The sequence below is a fragment of the Hemitrygon akajei genome, chromosome 5 (assembly GCF_048418815.1).
Source record: "Hemitrygon akajei chromosome 5, sHemAka1.3, whole genome shotgun sequence".
NCBI classification, from domain to species: Eukaryota; Metazoa; Chordata; class Chondrichthyes; order Myliobatiformes; family Dasyatidae; genus Hemitrygon; species Hemitrygon akajei.
In genome coordinates, this window is record NC_133128.1 from 124,324,178 (window position 1) to 124,343,627 (window position 19,450).

General features: G+C 40.8%; 1 protein-coding gene across 7 annotated transcripts in view; it reads right to left on the reverse strand.

Annotated features, from left to right (window-relative positions):
- pcnt (pericentrin) overlaps positions 1-19,450 on the reverse strand; it is a 215,085-nt gene that overhangs the window by 150,801 nt on the left and 44,834 nt on the right. For 5 of the 7 annotated variants that reach the window (XM_073046380.1, XM_073046382.1, XM_073046381.1 and 2 more), the window contains exons 13-16: positions 13,907-14,070; positions 13,079-13,190; positions 4,895-5,165; positions 607-706 (exon numbers count right to left, since the gene is read on the reverse strand). In XM_073046380.1, the coding sequence (XP_072902481.1) occupies positions 607-706; positions 4,895-5,165; positions 13,079-13,190; positions 13,907-14,070 (647 nt within the window). The remainder of the gene's footprint in view (positions 1-606; positions 707-4,894; positions 5,166-13,078; positions 13,191-13,906; positions 14,071-19,450) is intronic. The other 2 variants (XM_073046383.1, XM_073046379.1) reach the window with 1 other exon arrangement.

Consider the following 19,450-nt stretch of genomic DNA (forward strand, 5'->3'; position numbering starts at 1 on the left):
ACGTTATTACAGTTTGGAACGTCAGAGTTCAGAATTCAATTCTGATGCCGTCTGTAAGAAGTTTGTAAGCCCTTCCCATTAGCGCATGGGTTTCCTCTGGATTCTTCAGTTTCCTGTGAGTCCAAAGATATAACGGCTAGTAGGTTAATTATCCTGTGATCAGGCTAGGGTTATAGGGGTGGGCTGATGGGTAATGCAGCTCTTTGAGCAGTAACAGCCAGCCCTTCCCTTTTCTCTAAATAAAAGAAATTAAATAAATAAAAGTCAACAATTATATTGTGTGACCAAGAGCACACCCAAGAGTGCTGGAAGATCAAAATAAAACACCATTTTAATTGGTGGAAATGAGTGTGTCATGATTAAGTGCACAATGAACCACAGCCAGGCATTCAGAAGGGAACAGGTCAGCACACTTTCTCAAACACCTGTCCACTGCCAGAGGGAAGCCCCTTCACCATACCTGAACTCATGTCAGTTAATAGAAAATTATGTAAACATTAGACTTTTCTAATCTAGCTAAGGGCCGTCTTGTAATGGTTATTTTGGAAAAAGAAAATATTTCCTTCTGGAAATGTTGTAAGTAACCTTGTAATATTATGGATTTACCTTGTATTTTTCCAACTTCTGTGCCAAGTCTTCTACAATTTGAATCCTATGCTGGAAGTAATTCTTCTCTGTGAGGTCCGTAAAAGACAACAAAGACAAACTACAAGAACAAAACACAAATTTAAGCACTTCTTATTCCATTAGATAACAACAAATCTCAATACAACACTAATATAATATTCAGCTTCAGATTACTCAAGATCTCCCACCCAGTATCAAACACAGCAATATAGAACTGAAGTAAACTGACAAATTAACTCAAAACATTAGTGGATGTAGAACCTCAGGCCAGCAGCAGAACTGCACATAATCGACAGTGACCACAATGAAGTCCAACACCAGAAATAAGAATGCTATTGTGGCAGCATTACAAAGTGGCTTTCTGATCTAACTTGATTTCAGGTAGGTTGGACAACATTCATGACACACTCCATAGTCAAGTACATTGAATAATCAAGTTTTGGAGATTTTATAATTGCTAAATTTTGGATGTGATTAAGCCAAAAAAAAAGCATCAAAAAAAAAAATATCCCAGAAGGGAAATGAGAATCATCATTCTCAACAACAATGGCTTCAGTATGCCCAGGGCCCCTTGTTGCCACATTTAATCAATGGATATCATAACAACGGCATTCTCATTATTTCATTGACAACTTGCACAAAGGAAGATGGCTGTGATTATTGAAGGTCAGTTGTTCCATTTCAGTATATTACAGTGAAAGATATTTGGTCCCAGACATGATTACCTCAGGTCATTAATGGTCTTCCTTCCATAAGTGGGGCTATCTACAGATGATCACATGTTCAGTTCCATCTTTAACTCCTTCAGCAGTCCATACTTACATTCAGAAAGATTTGCACAATATTCAGTCAAGGAATGATACACAGCTTGTGCCACAAAAGAGTCATACAATGACATTTCCAACCATGAACTGTGAACTTCTGGGCCAGTGACTTAACTGTGCCAGCCACACAATAAGAAAGTTAAAGGTTGGTTATCCACCAGGGACCTAAAAATCATTGCTTGACCATCAAAGCTGTTCAGAAGAGCATATAACACTTCAGCACAGCATAGTCCCTTTGGTCCACCATGTTGTGCTGACTTTTTGACAATCTAAGATGATTCTAACCTTCTCTCTCACATTCCCTTCCATTTTTCTTTCATACTTATGCTTAAGAGTCTCTTAAATAATCCCAATGAATCTGTCTTTACTACCACCCCTGACAGTGCATTCCAACCTACCTCTGACCACCCCCCAAAATTTCCTCCAAACACCCTAAAACTATTAGCCATTTCCCCCTTGGGAAAAAGTCTCTGGCTCTCCATTCTATTTATACCTCTTATCTTGACACCTCTATAAAGTCATCCCTCATCCTCCTCCACTCTAAAGCGAAAAGCCTGAGCTCACTCAACCTGTCCTCCTAAGCCATGGTGTCTAATCCAGACAGCATCCTGGTAAATATTCTCTGCACCCTCTCTAAAGCTTCCACATTCTTCCTATAATGAAGCCACCAAAACTGAACACAATACAGTACTCCAAGTCTGGTCTAACCCAGGGTTCTGTAGAGCTTCAACATTACCGTATGGCTCTTGTACTCAATCCTCTGACTGAAGGCCAACACAACATATGCTTTCTTAAATTAATATGAATATTCTCATGATTGAATTCTGTCCTAGTGCCTGGATGGGTGCAACTCCAAACACTGAATAGTTAGTTTGCCATTCTAAACAGTCCCTGGTATGTGGGTGAGTGGCATAATGTGATGGGAGAGGGGGATTGTTGATGGTATGGGGAAAGATAATAAATATAGGATTTGTGTCGGATCTGTGCTTAACACATGCTTGATGTTCAGCAAGGACAAGAAGGCAGGTTGAACAGCCCATTTATGTGCAGTATGACTATGACATTCAAAACAAAGCAGTCTAATTGACTGTACCACATCTGCCTGAGACATTCATATCCTTCACACTGACAAGTACAAAATGCACTGCAGTTATAGTTGCCAAGGCTACTGAACAACACGTTCAAAAGCTGTAATCTTGAGTACCATGGATAAATGGAGCAGGCAAATGGGAATACAGCCGAAGCTGTGTATCATCTTGTCTTGAAAATACCACACTGTCCTTTCATCACAGTCCAAATCCTGAAATTCCACCCCAATGGCACTGAGGGTGTATGGTCACCAGAATGACTACAGTAATTTCCTATTTTTCCCCCAATCACTGTCAGGCACCAAGTGTTAGTCTTGACAATAATAACCCAAAATTAAATTTACAACTTTGAAGACCTCTCCAGCAACGTTTCCACTACTCTCCGTTCTCCCAAAAGCAAAGAACGCTGGAACCACTCAATAGGTAGGACAGAATCAGTCTCCATCTATTTCCTTAGAACATTTTTACCAAGCCATTGAATATTGAGGTGACTATCTCAAGACTAACATTTGACTTTTTGTTGGTTATCACCGCAGGCAGTTTGATTTGTTCACGGCACTTGGGAAAAAGCTTCTTGGACAGACACACAATTGTAAAATCCAGTCACAGTACAGAAACCAACCTAATGCAGGGCCATGATCGGAAACATCAACCGTCGCCTTGTCTCTCCAGATATTGAGTTCCTCCAGTAGTTTGTTTCTTAATCCAAAAATGGGCAATTTGTACCACCATGTCCATGCCAACATTTTTTCCCATCTAAACTACTCCCATTTACCCACATTAGGTCACATTTTTCTATGACTCGTATCAGTGCAAACAGGATTGGGAAAGAGGAGGAAATAATAAGTATGGAAGCAAATTAAAGGAAGAAATGATCAGATCAGAGATAATTTCATATATTGCTGAGAAGTTGGGAATAATACAATAATAAAATAAAAATCTGAAACTGTAATGAGCCACCTAGTGCTTTGGGTCTGCTCGGCCATTAATCAAGATGCTGATCTTTTGTTTCAGTGTTATTTTCCTTATCACTGATTACCTTTCACACAGTATGAACTTCATTACCAAGACCACCAATTTCTGACTCTGTTCCGATGTTGCCATGATCCATGCTTTCATCAATTTGTTTGTTAAATTGGTCATCCATGCCATTATGTATGCACAGAGCAAGGTTGTCAATGGAATAGCAGGATTAAACGTTTTTACCAGATCATCTTAACCATGATACATGCTAAGCAACTTACTGTGCCCACTGAAATTTAATTTCACAAAATATATTATTCTACACTCAAAGTTAAAATCCATCAGCCATTGCTTGGTCCATTTTCCCAGTTGATCCAGATCCTGTTTAACCTTTGACAATTTCTTCACTCTTTGATATACCACCAATTTTGGTGCCATCTACTAACTAATCATGCCAGCTATGTTTTCATCCAATTTACTAATATATATGACAAACAGTGCATTCAACACTGATCCTTCCAGCACACCACTGGGCACAGGCCTCCAATCTGAAAACAACTCAATACCAGCCAGTCGTCTTTCACCAAGCAAATTCTGCATTGCAATCTCAGCTTCTGGACCAGCCTACCACGCGAGACCTTGTCAGAAGCCTTACTATAAAGTTCATGTAGACATTTACTGCCCTGCTTTTATCATTTATCTTGGTCACCTCTTCAAAAGAAAAAAAAACACTATTTCACAAGACATGATTTCTCATGCACAAAGCCATGTTGACAATCCCTAATCATCACCTTTCCACTCCCATCTCTTAAAATCCCCTCCAATAACGTTCCCACCATTAATGGTCATTTCACTAACCTGTAGTTCCCTGTAATGGCCTTGCAGCCCTTTTTAAACCAAGTCACAACATCAACCACCCTCCAGTCTTCCAGCACCTCACCCATGGCAAAGGAAGGTACAAAATTTTCTGTCAGATTCCCTGCAATTTCTTCCTTTGCTTCCTGAAACATCTCCAGATACACCTGGTCAGGACTTGCAACTTATCTACCTCAACATCACCAGCATCCCCTCTTTCATAATGTTGGCAAGTTTCAAGTTGTATTTGTTTTCCAACCTGGAGTTCCTTAGCTTCCATGGCCTTCTCCTCCAAGTGTGCTGCAACTGTTGTCTGAGCTCATGACATTAACAAAAGAATTAGTTTTTGATAAATAAAAATATAACTGTTGCTACTCTGCAGTAATAGTCATAGAAAAAATGCCATTTGGCCCACCTAGCCCATGCTGAGCTTCACAGTACTTACAGGGTTTTCTCACCAAATTCAGACTTATTCAAAGTAAAGGCAACATCAAACTAATTGTAGTATGAAACAGAAACATAAAACTGTTGTCCTACCTTGGATCTGTGGTTTGGTTTAGACTTAGGTTCGAGAAGTCAATGCCAACAGGCAGTCTTGTGTCTTCTTGCAGGCGCTGTTCTAACTGTGCAACTTCCTCATCATTTTTCTCTTTCATCTCTTTCAGTTTTGCATCAAAGTAATTCTTTAACTCCTCCAGCTCACTAACATGCTGCTTCTGGATTTGCTCCCTCTGTTCAGCGAACTCCCGCTTCAGAAGTTCCACATCTTCTGCACTGGATGTACAGGCCAGCAAATGTTGCTTGAACTCTAAAAGGAGTTAAAAGAATTCTAAAATCACTTTTTCCATTTGTGATAAATAAATTACGGTAACTATCCCCCCCCCCCCCAACCCCAATATCTGCCAGTAAATTGACCCAAGTTGCTCAAGATCAGAAGGTAGCCTGTATCCCAGTTACAGGCCTCACCACGGTAATGTGGCTGTTCACGCTTTTCCAAATGCTTGCTTAGAAAATTATTTTCACAACATGAATTACAATGTAAAATGCAAGCTCAAAATGTTACCAACTAAATTACTTTCCAAATACATGAAACCTTATTTAATCTCAGATCATGAACACAGTGGCATTAACCTGCCCTTTAATGCAAATATCTACCGTAGATTCCGGATTATAAGCCGCTACTTTTTTCCCACATTTTGAACAGCTTTGAACTCTGCGGCCTTTAATCCAGAGCGGCTAATACATGGTTTTTTTTCATGCCGCCTCGTAAACATTTTGCCTCGTAACAGTAGACCAATAAAATTGATGAGTAGTTCACAGAGGTCCAATGAAATTGTACGATAAATCACGCGCACTTTCACAATTAAATTATTGTAAATCAGTCATTTGTACTCACCCTCATCAACATGGAAAATACTCGAAGAAAAGCAAGACCCGAGCGCATCAGACCCAAGCGCATCAGACCCGATTAGACCCGATCGTGTTACGCAAGCGCGTCAGACCCGATTAGACCCGATCGCGTTACGCAAGCGCGTCAGACCCGATTAGACCCGATCGCGTTACACAAGCGCGTCAGACCCGAGCGAAAACGCTGCTTTTAAGTTAAAGGCGATCAATAACTTTTCCTGGTAGGCTGCAGTATATATATTTTTACCAGTCGCTAGGAGATATTGGAATGTTGTTCGTGCTGTTCAGTAAAAAAGTATATGCAACGTAATTTGTGTTACCGATACGTATGTATATTTAAAGGTAGCGGTGCGGCCTAAAATCCGGTGCGGCTTTTACAATTAAAAAAATGATTTTATTTCTAAAATTAGAGCCAGCGGCTTTTAATCAGGTGCGCTCTGTAGTCCGGAATCTACGGTAATCAGCCAACCATAAGGCAGCATCTCAATGGATAAAAGCACACAGACAAGGGGCTCATTGCTAGTCAGACCAAACATCAGAATGAAGAAATGTGATCTAAGTGACTTTGGCCATGGAATGATTATTGGTACACGTTGGAGTATCGCAGAAACCGCTGATCTGCTGGGATTTTCACACATAACAGTCTCTAGTTTACAGAGAATGGTGCAAGAAACACAAAAAAATCCAGTAAACTTAAGTTCTATGGAGTAAAACACTTTGTTACTGAGAGATGTCAGAGGAGAATTGGTTCAAGCTGACAGAAATTCAACATTACACGTTACAACAGTGATGTGCAGGAGACCATCTCTGAACACACAACACATCAAACCCTGAAGTGGATGGGCTACAGCAGCAGATAACACACATACACCCTGCGGCCAATTTATTTGCTACAGGAGGAGTCTAACTGGCCACTAAGTGTATTTGTCAAACTTAATGCAAGGCTGCCTTCCTTCAAATGGTTCCGAGATCCAGACTCAGACTCTGACTGGATTGTAAAGCCATTGTAAATACAGACCAGTATTTCCCAGCAGGGAAATTACTGGAAAAAATTACAACATGACTCATCTACACTTGGGAAGATAAGGATTACTCCCAATAGTAAGCAATAATTAGAAGAACATTTATATGGGGAAGTCACCAAAAGGTAGAAATGTAATAAGGTTGGAACAATAAGTGATTTTAGCTTCGCTATTATTGACCAGGTCTGCCATGGTGCTAAGGGATTAAATGGAGCAGAATTTAAATCTGTCCAGGAAAGTTTTCACAAGCAATATATCAAATACTCTACTATACATTCAACTTCCTCTTGGGAAATGAGGCTGTGGAAGAGACAGCATTTTGGGACTATTAGCCAAATTCTGTTCGCTTTAAACAGTTATGGAAAAAGATAGGACTGGTCTTCAAATTAAATATATAAAATGGCAAATTAGGAAGACATTGAACAGAATCTTGCCAAGGTTGACTGAAAGAGACTGTTTGCAGGCGAAGGGAAGTCTCACTATTAGGAGGCTTTAAACTTGAGAGTTCCTGTCAGAGTGAAAGGCAAGGCTGACAAAATTAGTGAACTTTGGTTCATAAGGGATAACCTTGGTTTTGGTGTGGAAAAAGGAGGCTTACATCAGGTATAGGCAGCTGCCATCAAGTAAATCCCTTTTAGTATCAGGAATGTAGTACACTAGAGGAGGAAGTCAGGAGGGCAAAAGGAAGCCATGAGATATGGGCAAGATCTTAAAGAAAGACACAAAAGCCCAAAGAGGGGCAACGATACCCTGGAGGGGGTGATGTTGAAAGCCTTGAAACGCACAAATTGAATACATTATTTATGCCTGACCGGATGTGATGGGAAGCAAGAGAGGAAATCCTGGGGCCCAGGAAAGTTTATTGTATCTCCAGCAGCCACAGGTGAGCAACCATAATAGTGGAGTATGGCTACTGTTGTACCTTATTTAACAAAGCCAGTAGCAATAAGCCAGGGAGATAGTCTCATGAGCATTACATGTGTAGTAGGAAAGTTACTGAAAGGGATTCTAAGAGACTTAAGTTATCTGCATTTCGAAAGGTAAAGGCTGATTAGAGGTAGTCATCATGGCTTTATGCGAGGGAAATAATGCCTCACAAATTTGATTGAGTTTTCCAAAGAGGTGACCAAGAGGATTTATGAAGTCAGGGTAGTAGGTATCATCTACATGGACTTGATGTAGATGGACATGCAAAGCTTTGATGTAGATCCCCATGATAGGCTGATCTGGTCAAAGTGTGGGCTTTGGTCAAGAGGGCAAACGGCAATAGGGTAAGGCAAGACAAGAGTTTTCCTTTTGTTTGGTCTGTTAGTTGTTGAAGGGGCAGTAATGGTAGTCAGTGGTATGCTCCTCATGAGATATGGGTGATTCAGAGGTATCCCGGATGACTATGCTTGCAGTGTGTCTAGCTACTGGTACTCTGTTGGAGCAAGACGTGGACTCTATCTCCAGCATACAGGAAGCAGAGGGAGTTACAGATAGAAGTATCAGGGAGACAATTACAACCCCTTTCAAACAAGAATACCTCACTGGATACTGTTGGGGGTAGAGCCTCTTCAAAGAAAATTACAACAGTTGCCAGATCAGTGGCACCATGACGGGCTCTGTTACCCAGCAGTGAAGGTCAGAGACTAGCAAAAGCTCTAGTCACAGGCACTAACAGCCATTCCTGTGGCTGCAAACAAGACTCCAGGATGGTGCAGTGCCTCCAGATACCAGGGCCATGGACATCTCTGAGCAGGCACAGGACTTTCTGAAAAAGGAGTAAGAGCAACCAGAGGTTGTGATTAATATTGGTACTAACACAGGCAGGGAGAAAGAGACAATGTAGTAAAGAAGTTAAACAGCAGGGTCTCTCAGGTTTTATGTCAGGATTACTTAAAGTTCAAAGTAAATTTATATGTATATGTATATTTTCTTGCAGGCATTACGTGATGGGACTGCAGTATATTTATTTCAAGTAATATTAGGGATAATACAGATGAACTTAGCACCTGGATTGGTACATGCACTGCAATGCTTTGGCCGTTAAGAGAGATTTGACTGGCAGTACAGCAAAATTCACAGCTCAGCATTCCAGAATTTTAATGTTTCAGATACAAGAGAGGTGGGTAAATTGCACAAATGATTAGAGAGAATGTCATGGTGACACTTAGAGATAACATCCGTGAGGGTTCATCCATTGAAGCAGTATGTGTCATCCCACAGCAAGAAGATATCAAAACAGATACACAGACATGTGCCAAGATGCAAAAGTTACAGTGTTGTTAAAGTGGGTGACTTCAATTCTCCAGTATCGACTGAGACTCCCTTTGAACAAGAGGCTTAGATAGGACAGAATATGCAATGGTTGAAAGGTCCAACCAAGGAAGGGACCATACCAGATGTCAAATTCAAAAATCTTAGCCAGATGATCAGATTTTCAGTGGAAGAATATTTTGATAACAGTGATCGTAACTCGATACATTTTCATTAGCTATAAAGAAAAGACTGGCTCTCAGGAAGTAAATGCTCAGTCGGGGAAAGGGTGGTATTGGGCAGACACTGAGCAGCATAGAATGGGAACAAGTTTACATCTAAAAGCCAGCTGATGAGAATTCAGGATCAACATGTTCCTGTGAGAATGAAAGATTAGGATGGCAAAGTTTGGGAGCCTTGGAACAGAGAAGATGAAAACTGAGTCAAAAAAATTTTTAAGCATATGGGCTTAAAAGGTATATAAAAGGGAGGAGGAAAATAGGGGAGATAAAAGAGGCAATGAAATGTCTTTGACAAATATGATTACAGAGAATACCAAGGTATTTTTGTAAATATATAGATATGGAAAGGTAGATCTACTCAAGGAAAGACGGAAATTATGTATGAAGCCACAGAAAGTGGGCAACTTTATAATGGAGAGCATCTTCAAAAGTATTAAGGAGCCTGATAAGATCTATCCTAGGATGCTGAGGGAAGCCAGGGAGGAGATTGCCGGAGTTTGTATGGGGGGGGCAACCATATAGAAGTGTTTAGAATTAAGACAGGCACAAATAGCGGTTAAAATCTGTTTTTTTTCCCATAAACTAAGTCCAAAACTAGGGGGCCTACTGCAAGTTTAGGGTGATAGGGATAAATTTAATAGCGACATGGGGGCAACATTTTCCACAAAGACAGTGAAGTATACAGACTGAGTTGTCAGATGAAGCGGCCGAGTCAAATAAAATAGTATCATTTAAAAATCACTTGGATAGCTATATGGAGGGGCAAGGATTGTAAGGATATGGGCTGCATGGAGGAAATTGGGACTAGTTGGGTGGGCACCATGGTCAGCATGGAATTGCTGAGCTGAAGGGCCTATATCAATGTTGGACTGCTCTATGTCTATGTCTAATACTAGAGGGCATACACTTAAGGTGAGAGGGGGAGTAAGTTCAAAGGAGCCACATCAGGCAAGTATTTTGTTTTAAACACAGAGCGGTGGGTACCTGAAATGCACTGCCGGGGTGGTGTTGGAAGCAAATACAGAGACATTTAAGAGGTTCTTCGACAGGCACATGAACATAGAGTGAATGGAGGGATATGAACGCTGTAGGCCAAAGTGACTAGTTTAGCTAGGCATTCAATCATGTTTGACACAATACTGTGGACTGCAGGACCTGCTCCTGTGTTGTACATATCTATGTTCTATTGTTGCAAGCACTCATTTGTTGTTCAAAATCAATCCAACATTCTAGACAAACTGTAACTGACCACCTGCAGCCATGCAACCCTATGACAACAGCAAAATTATCTTTGTTTCTGAAAATAAACAATTAAGGACTTGGTACCCTGTCTCATGAAGGCCTTGACCTACATGTTTTCTACAGATTACAAACAGCCAACAGGCGCAATCTTCCATCAAGGTGCAGTGTTTCACAACCAGAAACTGAAAACTTTAAAAATTCTAATGCCATACAACAGGACATCTTAGAAGTGTTGTCTGGATTATTTCCAACACCAGTTCACATTCAGTTTTAAAATGTGTGCCAATAACAAGAGAGGAAATGATGAGCACAGAGTCTTTGCTAACTCATGTTGAAACAGCAGCATCTTCCTGCAAGGCTAGCTATTAGTTGTGCACCAAATACAGGTGACAGGTAATTTACCACAGCAACACTGGGGATTCACAATCCAATTAATTCTTCAAATTAATTTAAAATTTTTACTTGACCTGGCAAAAATTAACTTTGCACCAACAAGTGATTCTCAGGAGTAAAAGCACAGAATTGCACACGATGGAACTCTGAAATAAATAGATGCAGGAAATGCTCAGCTTCTCAGCAAGTCAGGTGCCAAGATGGAGATACACCTCTACCAAGGGAGGTGTAAGGTGCTCCTTTCTTCTGCTAGCCTGAAGGTCACCCTTGGGCAAGGTGAGGCACCTGCTTAGCCACCTAATCAGGTTCATATGAAGCCATGGGAGCAGGTGGTGGATGGTCGTATGAACAGCTGTTGCAGATCACAAGTCCTGGTTATGTGACCACTGACACCAGGCAGACAATCTTTGAAGAGTATTAATAATGGCTGGGATCACCCATCTTGTAAAGATACTGCCTAGAAGGCAGCAATGGCAAACCATTGCTGTAATAAAATTTGTCAAGAACAGATCATAATCAAAAGACCATGATCGCCAATGTCATGCAACACAGCACATAATAATGACGATGACTCAGGAAGTAATACTGCATCAATAGAGAGGGGATTAAAAAAAAACTATCAGTGGCTTAACAGCCTGATCTGCTAAATGTTTCCAGCATTTTTGTTTTTCACTCCCTTCACTTGTCCTCTAATTTTGGAACACTAAATTAATTTTTTTTTAAAGTTTTGCATGTTAATGAAACGTAGGCTCAATTTTCTTCGATACACTATTGTGCAATTTTATCAGAAAATCAGCTAGTAAGTTGTTCCAAGCATCTTGGAGAACTTGCCACAGTTCTTCTGCAGACCCTGGATGTCTCATTCACTTCTGTCTCTCCAGGTAATCCCACACAGCCACGATGATGCTGAGATCAGGGCCCTGTAGAGAATATACCATCAGTTGCATAAATCCATGGTCTTCTTTTTGCCGAGGATAGTTCTTTATGACTTTGGCTGTTTAGGGTCATTGTCCTGCTGCAGAATAAAGCTGAGATCAATCAGAGGCCTTCCTGATGGTATTGTGTGAGGGATGAAAATCTGTTTGTACTTCTCATCATTGAGGATTCCATTAATTCTGACCAGAGCACTTGCTGCCATTGTATATTAACCCGAGTCCTTATGTTTTGTACATCACAGAATCCCTTGCCTTTGTTGCCACTTCAAAGGAATGATGTTTTGGCAGTAACTCTTCAATAAAGACCACTTCTGACATGATTTCCCCGGACTATATAGAGGGATACACTTGGGTTTCAATGGTTTCTGCGAGTTCAGAGGTGATAACAGTTCTGAACTCTTGATGTTTTAAGCGACATAAGTTTGATATACCTTTCATCTGCTGCACTCAGTTTCCATGACCGACCACTGCATTTTTGATCCTCAACCTTGCCCATTTCTTTGTGCTTCTTCAGAAGAGCTTGGACAACATATCCTGAAATTCCTGTCTGATGCAAAATTTCTGCTCAGGAGTGCCCTTGCTGATGCAGAATGACCACCTTGTTGCTATGCTCACTCTTGCCATAGTGTAGGAATCAATTATTTGAAGGTTCAATCAGCCACACTCTTTTTAGCTTGGATGCCCTTTGCCCAGTTTAATGCTTTCCACACCAGTTTGTTTCAGTTAAGCAATTTAGTTCATTAAACTCATTATGACATCGATCTTTAGCACCTGTTTGTTATTTCTGTTCAATCATGCATTGGGCTATATACTTACAAAGTAATCAAGTTTTTATTTAAAAGTTGTCCATTATTTAATGTTACCTTCTTTAACGAAATACAAACATTTCTCAGTAACATTTAATTTCTTGGAAAACGAATGTTTAGAAAACTAAAATTTGCTCTTTTCTACCAACACATTAATGCACAAGACAAAAAAAATAAGCATCTAAAACAAATTTTATATTTTAAAAAATCTAGGGTGTCCAAGACTTTTGCACAGTTACTACACATCAAGCCTCATCAGTTAGGACATCAATGCCAAGTATTATTTCTGTAAAGCAAACCATGTGATGGATATATTCATCATCATGTGTATCTGCACAGACAAGAGTTTTTCTTTTATTACACAAAGATATTGTACTTATTTAAAATTCCTGCCTCAGAACTCTTAATGAAATAGAAGCATACATGAAAGGTTTACCACTTAGCTCTTCGCGATTGGCCTTCATACTCTCAAGCTGAGACCACAGGTGTTCAAGCTCTTGCTCCGAACGCAATTTAAATTCATCGTAGGTCGCCTGCAATTTCACCATCTGTGAAGCAGTAGTCAGCGTTAGATCAGGAACTCCTGAGCTCCTTCATTGTACAGACCCACTTCAATAACAAACAGCTCTATGTTGTGAAATCTTGGACATTACACCAGATAAATGAACAACTGTGATTTTAAATTTGTGAAACTGGAGCTTTTCCCCCCAATGGCTGGAACAGTACTGTAGCTGGAAAGAGCAATAATTGTAGCTTCATTGAAATCTTATGAATGAAATACCCTTTGGAGGGATCCACAGTCTACAACTAGCTGGGGTACCCAAATATTATGTAAGAGCTTTGTGTTTTCACTGAAGTGTTAGAAAGAGTGCGATACCATACAACAGGTACTCAAAATACGGAAAATTAAGTTTTTGCAGCAGGTGAGAGAACAACATGTGCTTGGGCAGGGTGAAGGACTTCTGGCGACAAATACAGAAATAAATCGAAATAGCACCAATTCTTGCATATCCTCCTCTGGATCTTTAAGGCATGGCAATTCTGACATCTTCCACTACTCCCACAACTGAAAAACCATGGTTATATGTCCTTCAACCCCAAGCATACATCCTCTGTTAGCACGATAGAGAAGGAAATAATGAAAACAATGATCCAAAAGAAAAATGCAGCCGACAATGTAAACCTAAAACAATAAAAAAGTTCCAGAAATAGTAGCAGGTCAGGAAATGAATGCATTATTCCAAAAATAATCAGTTCAACTCACCTCTGCACGATGGTCCTTTTCTTTTTCATCAAACTCTCTTATCAACTCTTCCCGTTTCTGCTCATAGTCCTTTTGAACTTGTTCCTGAAACTTTGCCAAATTCATCTGGCAAAGACGCTCCAAATTCTCACACTCATCTATAAAGATATGGAAACCTTCAGTTTCTAAAAAACAGAAATGGTTTCTGAGGTAATAAAAAGTAGCTTTGGCAGTATTTGTGGAGTTAACTACTCTCAAACGTTGCGGGGTACAGTAGTATACAGGTTAGCATAACGCTATTACAGCACCAACAACCCAAATTCAGTTCCCACCATCGTCTGCAAGGTGTTTGTATGTTCTCCCCGTGACCATGTGGGTTTCCTTCTCCAGTTCCACTTTCCTCCCACATTCCAAAGAAGTATGGATTAGTAGGTTAATTGGTCACATGGGTGTAAAGCACTTGTTACCATGCTGTATGTCTAAATAAAATAAAATTTAGAGCCAATGAATCCCCAAAAGATGCACTGCACTACCTGCCATTAATTAGATTACATATACACCCTAGTCATATAGCTCCAAATATTTGCATGAAATGGAAGGCAATTTTGCATGTACAAACCCCATTTCCAGAAAAGTTGGAATATTTTCCAAAATGCCTTATGTTAATTCACGTGAACCTTTATTTAACTGACAAAAGTACAAAGAAAAGATTTTCAATAGTTTTACTGACCAACTTAATTTTATTTTGTAAATATACACAAATTTAGAATTTGATGGCTGCAACACACTCAACAAAAGTTGGGACAGAGGCATGTTTAACATTGTGTTACATCACCTTTCCTTTTAATAACACTTTTTAATCAGTTTGGAACTGAGGATACTAATTGTAGTTGATTTGCAATTGGAAATTTTGTCTATTCTTGCTTGATATAAGACTTCAGCTGCTCAACAGTCTGTGGTCTCCATTGTCTGATTCTCCTCTTCATGATGCGCCATACATTTTCAATAGGAGATAGATCTGGACTGGCAGCAGGCCAGTCAAGCACATGCACTCTGTGTCTACAAAGCCACGCTGTTGTAGCCCGTGCAGAATGTGGTCTGGCATTGTCCTGCTGAAATAAGCATGGACATCCCGGGAAGAGATGTCGCCTTGATGGCAACATATGTCTCTATAAAATCCTAATATACGCCTCAGAGTCAATGGTACCTTCACATACATGCAACTCACCCATGCCGTGGGCACTGATGCACCCCCATACCATCACAGATGCTGACTTGTGCACCTTTCGCTAATAACAATCAGGATGGTCGTTTTCATCTTTGGTACAGAGAACTGGGCGCCCGTTTTTTCCGAAAACTAGCTGAAATGTGGACTCATCTGACCACAGCACACAGTTCCACAGTCTTTCGGTCCATCTGAGATGAGCTCGGGCCCAGAGAACTCGCCAGCGTTTCTGCATAGAGTTGATGTATGGTTTCCTCCTTGTGTAATACAGTTTCAAGTTGTATTTCTGGATGCAGCGATGGACCGTGTTAAGTGACGATGTTTTTCCGAAGTACTCCCAAGCCCAGGTGGCTATAATTCTTACAGTAGCATGACAGTTTCTTAGGCAGTGCCGCCTGAAGGCTTGAAGATCACGCGCATTCAGCAGTGGTTTCCGACCTTGCCCTTTACGCACTGAGATGTCTCTGAATTCTCTGAATCTTTTCACAATATTATGTACTGTAAATGGTGAAAGACCTAAATTCTCTGCAATCTTGCATTGAGAAATGTTCCTTTTGAACTGACTAACAATTCTCTCACGAATTTTGGCACAAAGGGGTGAGCCACGACCCATCCTTACTTGCAAAGACTGAGCCTTTGACGGACGCTACTTTTATACCCCGTCATGATACCTCTCCTGCTACCAATTAACCTGCTTAATGTGGAGTCTTCCAAACCAGTGTTACTTGAATATTCTGTACACTTTTCAATCTTATTTTAACTCTGTCCCAACTTTTGTTGAGTGTGTTGCAGCCATCAAATTCTAAATTTGTGTATATTTACAAAATACAATTAAGTTGGTCAGTAAAACTATTGAAAATCTTCTCTTTGTACTTTTGTCAGTTAAATAAGGGTTCACTTGAATTAACATATCACAGATTTTTGTTTTTATTGCATTTTGGACAATATCCCAACTTTTCTGGAAATGGGGTTTTGTACAAAATAGCTTTAAATTATAAATTAGCAAAGTCTCCCATCTTATCCACAAGCAAGCACATACTTCACCAATAATATATCAAATGAGACCAAATTCTCACAATCAGCCAAAATTATAACATCAAGAGGAGGGAACATTCTCAAGTGATCTCACTGAAACTTATCGAATATTGAAAGGCCAAGAATGAACATGAAGAGGATGTCTCCAAAAGTGGGGAAGGCTAGGACCAGAGGGCATAGCCTCAGAATAAAAGGACATCACGTTAAAACAGAGATGAGAAGTAATTTCTTTAGCAAGAGGATGGTTAATCTGTGGAATTCACTGTCACAGACAACTGTGGAGGACAATTCATTGGGCATATTTAAAGCTGAGGCAGATAGGGTCTTGATTAGCAAGGGTGTCAAAGGTTAAGGGAGAAGTAGGAAAATAAGAGTTGAGAGGGATAATACATCAGACATGGTGGAATGGCGGAGTAGACTCAATGGGATAAATATCCTGATTCTGCACCCATGTCTTATGGCCTTATGATTAATGGGATAGTTGGCTAAAGATAAAGTTACAATATGTTTATCAGTGAAGTGCCTTGGCCTGAAATGTCAACCGTATCCATTTCTATGTGCTGTCCAATCTGCTGAGTTCTTCCAACATTGTGTATGTCGCTCTGGACTTCCAACACCTGCAGAATCTCGTTTATATGCTCCCCCTCATGTTCCTCTTACACTTTCACCTTTCATCCTTAACCCAAGACCTCTAAATTCACCTAACCTCAGTAGAAAACACTTGCTTGCATTTACCTCATCCATACCCCACAATTTTGTATACCTTTATCAGATTTCCCCTCAATCTCCTACGTTCTAGGGAATGAAGTCCTAACCCACTGAAACTTTTTAAAAAAATATATAACCTAGGCCCTCAAGTCCTGGCAATATGCTTGTAAATTTGCTCCGCGCTCTTTCAATCTTATTCACATCTCTCGTGTAGGTAGGTATCTAGAACTGCACACAATACTCCAAATTAAGCCACACCAACATCTTATGCAACTTCAAAATAATATCCCAATTCTTGTACTCAGTACTTTGAATTATGAAGGCTAATGTGCCAAAAGCTTCCTTTATGACCTGATCTGTGATCCACAAATTTACTGATCGAGTTTACTACATTATCATCCAGAGGACTGTTATAGATGACTAAAAAGGACCCAGCACCAATTCTTGTGGCACATCACTAGACACAGTCCTTCAGTCAGAGGCAACCATGTACTACCTCTCTCTAGCTGCTCCCGCGAGGCCAATGACCAACCCAATTTACAACCTCATCTTGTATGCCAAGCGACTAAACCCTCTTAACCAACCTCCCATGTGGGATCTTGTCAACGGCCTGCTGAAGTCTATGTTGACAACATCTACTACTCTGCCTTCATCAACTTTCCTGGTAACTTCCTCGAAAAACTCTAGAAGTTTGGTTGGAAACAATCTACCATGCACAAAGCAATGATAACTATCCCAAATCAGTGCCTGACTATCCAAATACTTGTATATTCAGAATCAGGTTTATTATCACCGGCGTGTGACATAAAATTTGTTAACTTAGCAGCAGCAGTTCAATGCAATACATAATATAGAAGAAAAAAATAATAAAATAAAAATAATAAACAAGTAAATCAATTACTTATATAGCATAGATTTTTAAAATGTGCAAAAACAGAAATACTGTATTTTTTTTTAAATGAGGCAGTGTCCAAAGATTCAATGTCCATTAAGGAATTGGATGGTGGAGGAAAAGAAGTTGTTTCTGAATCGCTGAGTGTGTGCCTTTAGGCTTCTGTATCTCCTATCTGATGGAGACACTGAGAAGAGGGCATGCCCTGGGCGCCGGAGGTCCTTAATAAAGAACGCTGTCTTTCTGAGACTCCGCTCCCTGAAGATGTCCTGAGTACTTTGTAGGCTAGTGCCCAAGATGGAGCTGACTAGATTTACAACCTTCTGCGGCTTCTTTTGGTCATGTGCAGTAGCCCCACCATACCAGACAGTGATGCAGCCTGTCAGAATGCTCTCCACTGTACAACTATAGGAGTGTTTGAGTATTTGTTGACATGCCAAATCTCTTCAAACTCCTAATGAAGTATAGCCGCTGTCTTGCCTTCTTTATGACTACATCGATATGTTGGGACCAGGTTAGATCCTCAGAGATCTTGACACCCAGGAACTTGCAGCTGCTCACTCTCTCCACATCTGATCTCTCTTTGATGATTGGTATGCATTCTTTCGTCTTACCCTTCCTGAAATCCACAATCAGCTCTTTCGTCTTACTGATGTTGAATGCCAGGTTGTTGCTGCGGCACCACTCCACTAGTTGGCATATCTCACTCCTGTACACCCTCTCATCACCACCTGAGATTCTACCAACAATGGTTGTATCATCAGCAAATTTATAGATGGTATTTGAGCTATGCCTAGCCACACAGTCATGTATATTTAGAGACTAGAGCAGTGAGCTAAGCACACACCCGAGGTGCGCCAGTGTTGATCGTCAGCGAGGAGGATATGTTATCACCAATCTGCACAGACTGTGGTCTTCCACATAGGAAGTCGAGGATCCAATTGCAGAGGGAGGTACAGAGGCCCAGGTTTTGTAACCTCTCAATCAGGAATGTGGGAATGATGGTATTAAATGCTGAGCTATAGTCGACATAGGTGTTGTGTTGTCCAGGTGGTCTAAAGCCGTGTGGAGAGCCATTGAGACTGTCTGCCATTAACCTATAATGGCAATAGGCAAGATGCAATGGGTCCAGGTCCTTCCTGAGGCAGGAGTTCAGTCTAGTCATAACCATCATCTCAAAGCATTTCATCTCTATCGATGTGAGTGCTACCGGGTGATGGTCTTCATCTTGACAGTAGAGGAGGCCATGGATAGACATATCAGAATGGGAATGGGACGTGGAATTAAAATGTGTGGCCACTGGGAGATCCTGCTTTCTCTGGCGGACAGAGTGTAGGTGTTCAGCAAAACGGTCTCCCAGTCTGCGTCGGGTCTCACCAATATATAAAAGGCCACACCGGGAGCACCGGACGCAGTATATCACACCAGCTGACTCACAGGTGAAGTGTCGCCTCACCTGGAAGGACTGTCTAGGGCCCTGAATGATGGTGAGGGAGGAAGTGTAAGGGCAGGTGTAGCACTTGTTCCGCTTACAAGGATAAGTGCCAGGAGGGAGATCGGTGGGAAGGGATGGGGGGACAAATGGACAAGGGAGTCACGTAGGGAGTGATCCCTGTGGAAAGCAGAAGGGGGGGGAGGGAAAGGTGTGCTTGGAAGTGGGATCCCGTTGGAGGTGGCGGAAGTTACGGAGAATTATAGAGAATTT